Here is a 6,000-nt window from a genome sequence, read left to right as displayed (position 1 = left end):
TTCAGTTTCCCTCCTTAGAAGCTGCTGACTTAGCGTGTGTAGCTGGACCCTTTTCTGCAGCAGGGGCTAAGATTACTTTCATCCAAATTACAGGATGACAGTGGCCCCTAGTTTGGCAGCCCTGCAGAAGTAGGAACGGCCATGTTCAGCCGTGTTCAACCCACAAAGAATCCATCTTAAAAATATAGTCGTAGCTCATTCTTCCAAAAACCAAGCCAGACCCACATTGACCCACCCAGGTGCCAGCTCAGTTTCTGTGGAATCAGAAACATCCTGATGCTACAACGCCCAGTCTCCTGATCTTTTTCTTTTCTTTCTTTTTTGCCCACTCTTCCATTTTTCTAAATTACCTCTTGGCTGCCAATGACTTAGATTTGCTTGTTGGGAGCCTGGTAGTTGGGACTTAAAACCAAAGAGGCAGACGTCTCAGAGGTTGTGTTCTCTAAAATTCTCTCCAGTCCTCTAAATTTCAAAACTTATATTTTGAAATATAAGTTCAAAAAATCTCAGGGTCTAGTATCTATATATCTACATCTATGTTTCTTAAAGACTCACAACTCTTATGCAGTATAGATTGAGTTTTAGATGAAAGTTTATCCAAGAAATATTTATTGTGTATCTTTATGCAGTCAGAATGAGAATACAGTGGTGAACAAGACAGAAAGATCCCTGGTTTCCTAGAGTGGGCATTCTAGGAGCAGAATGGCTCCATAGAATTATCTACTTCAGAAGTCAGAGAGAAAAATCGTGCTAGAAACTGGAAGGGAGTATGCATTTGCCATGTTCTGTAGTGTACTATAGACACAGAATTGAAAAAAAAAGATTTCACAGGAAAATATTTCAGGTCGATTACTTCCATTCAGGAAATACATGCTCATTATTTTCTTCAAACTTGAATTTACTTTTTCCTTTGAAGTTCTCTTAAATCTGTTATTATTCAGGATCTCTATCCAATTTCTCATCAAATTGCCCTATTTGTAGCTTCCGAACGTTAACACCTCGTTGCTGAAATGGAGCCTATAAAATGCGTTAGGGGCTTAAACTGTGTGTGAGGCAAAAATGGTATTTAAGCCCTTAATGAAATTCTGAGCTTTGGAAAGTGTCGCATTTTGGGTTTATGGGAGTCTTTTTTTACTTCCTTTTTTTTGGGGGGGTGGGGTGGGGTTAGGTGGGAAATACTCAATACACATTTAATATATTTATTGTCTTCTTTTTTAAAATACAATTTTCATGAACTAGCCATTTTATGAAAATTTCACATTGCTTGACGGCATCTGTAAACTTCGTGTGTGTGTTTTTCCAACTCTCAAAGCAGTTTCTTCGTACTGGTCTGATTCTCACAGGCATTAAAGCTAAACATGTCTCTCGTCGCTTCACCGATCTTTCTCCAGAAAAGTGAAAGTGAAGAGAAAAGAAAATAGAGAAAAAAGGAGCACGGAGGAGGAGAGAGAAAAAGGTGGGGAGAGAGTTGGGGGGAGGGGGTGTAAGGGAGTCAGAAAATGAAGGAATACTAGAGCACTGGAGCACAGACTGCGGACGCGCAGACCCAGAGCAGCCACAGCGCGGAGCTGCTGGTGGCCACTGGCCCCCGGAGCTGCCAATCCGGGCGTAATCCTGTAGGAATTTCTCCCGGGTTTAGCTGGGAGTCACACTGCCGCCTCCTCTCCTCGAGACGCCGGGAGAAGCCCGGAGAAGCGGGCTCCGGAGGGAGGCTGGGAGCGGTAGGAGAAGAGGAGGAGGAGGAAGGGAGGAGGACCCTGGGAGGGAGGCGGCGGCGCGGGAGGAGGAGGGGCGCAGCCGCTGAGCCACTAGCTCCGCTCCGACGCGCTTGTCTCCAGATACTCCGGGAGCTCCAGCCGCGCGGATCAGGCGCTCCCACCGCTCTGTACCCAAACTTCAGCTGCAGCTACATTCCAGGGCACCTAATTTATTCCTCAAAAATCAGAAACGGAGCCGCGACACGGAGAAGGAGTCCGCGGAGGAGTACAACAACAGCAGAGCAAGAAGAGCTCCACAGAGCTGCCTCACCGGAGCAACAGCTAGGCATCGGTTGTGTAGGAACCAACAAGTGAGAAGGCGCCGCGTTCCCGGGGCGCAGCCGCAGGCGCAGCAGGAGGAAGCGAGAGCCCAGAGCCCGAGCTCCCGAGCCCGAGCCGCGGTCGCTGCGGCTGCTCTGCCCCGGTCCTTCTGCGCAGGCGGCGCTGGGCGAGAGACTTCGTTTTTCCCTCGTTGTAAAGCGGTGGCTGGGAGCAGCCGGGCCCCGGGGAATATGCGGCGCGCTTGGATCCTGCTCACCTTGGGCTTGGTGGCCTGCGTGTCGGCGGAGTCGGTGAGTGGGCCAGGCTGGGGACGCGCGCGCCGTTTAGGGTGCAGAGACCGAGCAGAGTCCGCAGAGCCCGTGGGGAATCGGGGAGCGCCACCTGGGGGATGCCCCCCACTCCCAGACGTGCCCCTCGGCCCCCGGGGATCTGCTGGGACAAATGAGCTCGCTCCTCTACTCCTCTCCCCCTTCGCTTCCCGCAGAAAAGCGCCGCTCGCTGGAGTTGTCCCGAGGTTCCCCGGGATGAGGGCAAGAGTACTGCAGTTTTGTCGAACCGCAGAGGCCCCTGAAGTCACTCCCAACTTCTTCGCAGTCGGAGGGTCTTGCTTCGTGGCCGGGAAGGACCGATGGGGAAGGGTGGCCGGAGAGAGGAAGCCCGGATAGGGCTGCGAGGGAACTGGTCCCCTCCGCGCGCTCCCCGAGACCCGGAGACGCCCTGGAAACTTTGGGGTCCCTTCTCCTGCACACCATCCCCCCCCACCCAACCCCCACGCCAGCTTTCCTACTCGATTGAATGCAGGTTCTGGGGAGATGGGGCTCAGTTTTAAGAAACCCTTGAGTGTCCGGAGAGGAAAGTTTGCAAAAAGTTCTTTTGTTTGATGTTCCTCTGGCTGGGGCAAGGGAGCACACACTACGTGGAAACGCTACCGGCGGAGGGCAGTCCTCGGTCCCGCAGTGGGTGAGCGGAACGCGCCCGAAAATGCCGGGGTGCGGGCCGCTAGACTCCCGGTGGTGCGGCGACCCGTGCTTCCTGCGGGGCGGGGGGCAGCTCGCGGGCCCTTAGGGACAGGAGGGCATTTCAGTATGGATTGCACTCGAGTGCAGCAGCGGGGCGAGGCGGGGTACTGTGACACTGTGATCGGCCTCGGGTCGATCGGCCTCGGGTCGCCCGGCCGCTCGGAGACCGAGGCTTCCATCCCGCCATGCTTGCTTGGGACCCGGCGGGAGTACCCCGAGGCCCGGAGGAGTCTCTTCTCTGGCGGGGGCCGGCTGCGGGCACCCAGCCTCCCTCCCCGGCCTCGGCCGTGGGAACTCGGTTTCTCCTCCTCTGGGTCGCGTTTCGGGGGGTTGGAGCTTGTTTCCCTAAGACGCCCAATGAGCGCCCTCTAAAGAGAACTGCCTCCTGGGCTTTCACTTGTGCTTGGCGGCCCCTACCTGGGCGCCCTGAGCTTTGTCCGCGATCCCGTCTGCAGCCTCAGTGCGGTCCGGGGCCTCGGTTAGCGAGTGCAGCTGTTTCTGTCCCTTCCAGTTCCCCATATCTCTTCCCTTTGCCACCGAATAACTTGTCCATTTCTAATAAACTGAACCGCCTCTTCGAAGACAAATAATGTCATCTTTAGAGGTGGTTTTGTGAGATTTTCCTCCTCTCCTTTGGCGTGTTATTTCTCCCTTCTCCCCCCACCCCAGCCCACTTTTTTGAGTTGATGCGATTTAGAATTGGGAAACCTCTTTGGCACTCAGCAGCAGATGGGTATTTTTCATCGGTGTGGGAGCCTCTGTGTGTGCTAGCAGGTGCCCAAACGTTAGGCGAGATTGGAGAGCAAGTTAGGATTGTAAACTGAACACAGTAGATGAGAATTTGGGTGCTCCGGCTGTAGAATAGAACTCCGAAACTTATCAGCATTTCTCTTTGGCAAGTGATCGTTTTATCCCTTAGGATTGGTAATCTCCCAGCCAGTTATGAACTTTGGCTCTTTGCACACCGAAAGGGAGAGATTCTCTGTTTATTTCAGAAAAACATTATTGCTCATCTTGTTGCAAAACAGGGCAAAGGGAGAACTCCATCTAAAGATTTTCAGGAGAAGCCTGCCTGCCTAAAAAGCTGTACAGGATTAAGGGGGTCCCTTTTTTGCTGCGTCCTGTTCATAAATTTGCTAGAAAGTGTTGATGTTTGGGGATTCTAGAGGAATAATGTCTCCTTGGAGTTTTGCATAAATCTGACAGCGCTTCTTTTTTTTTTTAGCATCTTTATTGGAGTATAATTGCCTTACAATGTTGTGTTAGTTTCTGCTGTATGACAAAGTGAATCAGCTATATGTATATGTATATCCCCATATCCCCTCCCTCTTGCGTCTCCCTCCCACCCTCCCTATCCCACCCCTCTAGGTGGACACAAAGCACCGAGCTGATCTCCCTCTGACAGTGCTTCTTAAGGAAGCTTTTTGGCTGAACTATACCTGTCTTCTCTGGTGACACCTCTACCCCCAACTCTGTGCCTTTGGGGTTCTAATATTTCTCATTTCCAACCAGAATTGGATGCTTTCCAAGTGAGCTGTTTCACTGTGGTAGATACTGTTTTCAGTAATCGGAATATCATTCAAAAGGGTGATGAGATATTTTTAAAATGTCAACTTGAAGACTGTAGCAGAGAGTCTTCGTTAGGCAGTGAGTCCATTTTTCTCAATAGAAGCTTTTTCAAGGCCCAGGACATCCAATAGTCCATTTAAATTACTTTGCAGCCTCTGTTTCACATGTAGCAGCATAAATGTATGCGAAGTTGAAAGACTTCACTTTTCAACATTTAGTTATTAGAGTACCTTATTTCCAGTACTTCTAATTTTAATTGGAAAACTGCAACTGTTTTCTGGGAGTTAGAAGTAGTGATCATCTGAGCGTAAAGCCTCTCATTTTTAAAAGGAAAAACATCTCCAGTTAGTGCATTCTTGAGTTTTATACTAAGTTCAAGGGGGGGAAAAGAAAGAGGTTCTCAGCAACCAAGGCTCAAAGCTGTCTGTGGAAAGGAACTTGTGGCCCTGCTTTTCTGGACGCTGGAGACAGCAGGGCGAGCCTGGTCATGGCGGTGCATTTATACCTCCCACCGGCATGCGAGAGGAAAGACTGACAGAGTGTGGCAGTAGTGATATGCTGCTGCTTTTCTATCAATTTTTTACATGACTGTTTATCTTCAGAAATAATACATCGCAGACTGCCATAAACACGTAATTTGAACTGGACGTATGTTTAAGAAAAGGAAGCGTTTTGAACTAGTGGAATGTTTTGCACATGCTTAGATGTGTGTAAATTAAAAGAAACTGTCAAGTCATTTGGACCCATGCATTACGTCTCAGTGTATTATGAAAGGCAGGCATCGGAAAGCTTGCATTTGAAGGAAAAATTAAATTGGAACCATATAACCTTTTGCAGTTCTTTAAAAAAAATACATTTTGGCTGCTCTAGTAATCTGGCAAATCGTACTTGCTAGGGAATCTTAGAGAAATAAGGGCTCTTTCTCTGTTAGTTGGATATTAGCAGTAGGTAGATGTCACTTGAGAAGGAAAGATCTTATTAAGGCCAGGCTTGTGGAAGATGGGCATACAGAGGAATTTGGGTACACGCTCCAACTCCTGCTTCTGGGACCTGGAACGTATAATTTTGAAGGTGCTTGCCATTTGAGGAACTGTGGAATATTATTACACACAAGGCACCTTGGATAATCATTAGTTTGGAAGGGATTTCAAAAGATCATCTAGTTTTTTACCTGCGTAGAACTAGTTCTCAAGTCTCCTAGAAGCCCCCAGAGACCTGACCTGCCAGCTTCAGGGGGCCCTGAGTCTCCTCAGGTTGGCAAAGCCTGAGGCTGACCAAGCCACACAGAGCCCGGCCAGCTCTGTCAGTTCAGGTTTACAGGGAGTCCGGTGGCTTAACGCCACAGTGCTATCGGCATGTCAGCTGGCAGTGAT

At 49.8% G+C, this 6,000-nt stretch overlaps 1 protein-coding gene across 1 annotated transcript in view; it reads left to right on the top strand.

Annotated features, from left to right (window-relative positions):
* Window positions 1-1,802: 1,802 nt before the first annotated feature.
* The window catches only part of SDC2 (syndecan 2), a 116,029-nt gene continuing 111,831 nt past the window's right edge, over window positions 1,803-6,000 (top strand). Inside the window, exon 1 of the mRNA XM_024756630.1 lies at window positions 1,803-2,329. Within this exon, the coding sequence (XP_024612398.1) occupies window positions 2,270-2,329 (60 nt within the window). The 5' untranslated portion in view covers window positions 1,803-2,269. The remainder of the gene's footprint in view (window positions 2,330-6,000) is intronic.

Source organism: Neophocaena asiaeorientalis, unplaced genomic scaffold, assembly GCF_003031525.2.
Source record: "Neophocaena asiaeorientalis asiaeorientalis breed wild unplaced genomic scaffold, Neophocaena_asiaeorientalis_V1.1 scaffold29, whole genome shotgun sequence".
NCBI lineage: Eukaryota > Metazoa > Chordata > Mammalia > Artiodactyla > Phocoenidae > Neophocaena > Neophocaena asiaeorientalis.
This window is presented reverse-complemented; position numbering and strand designations above follow the sequence as displayed.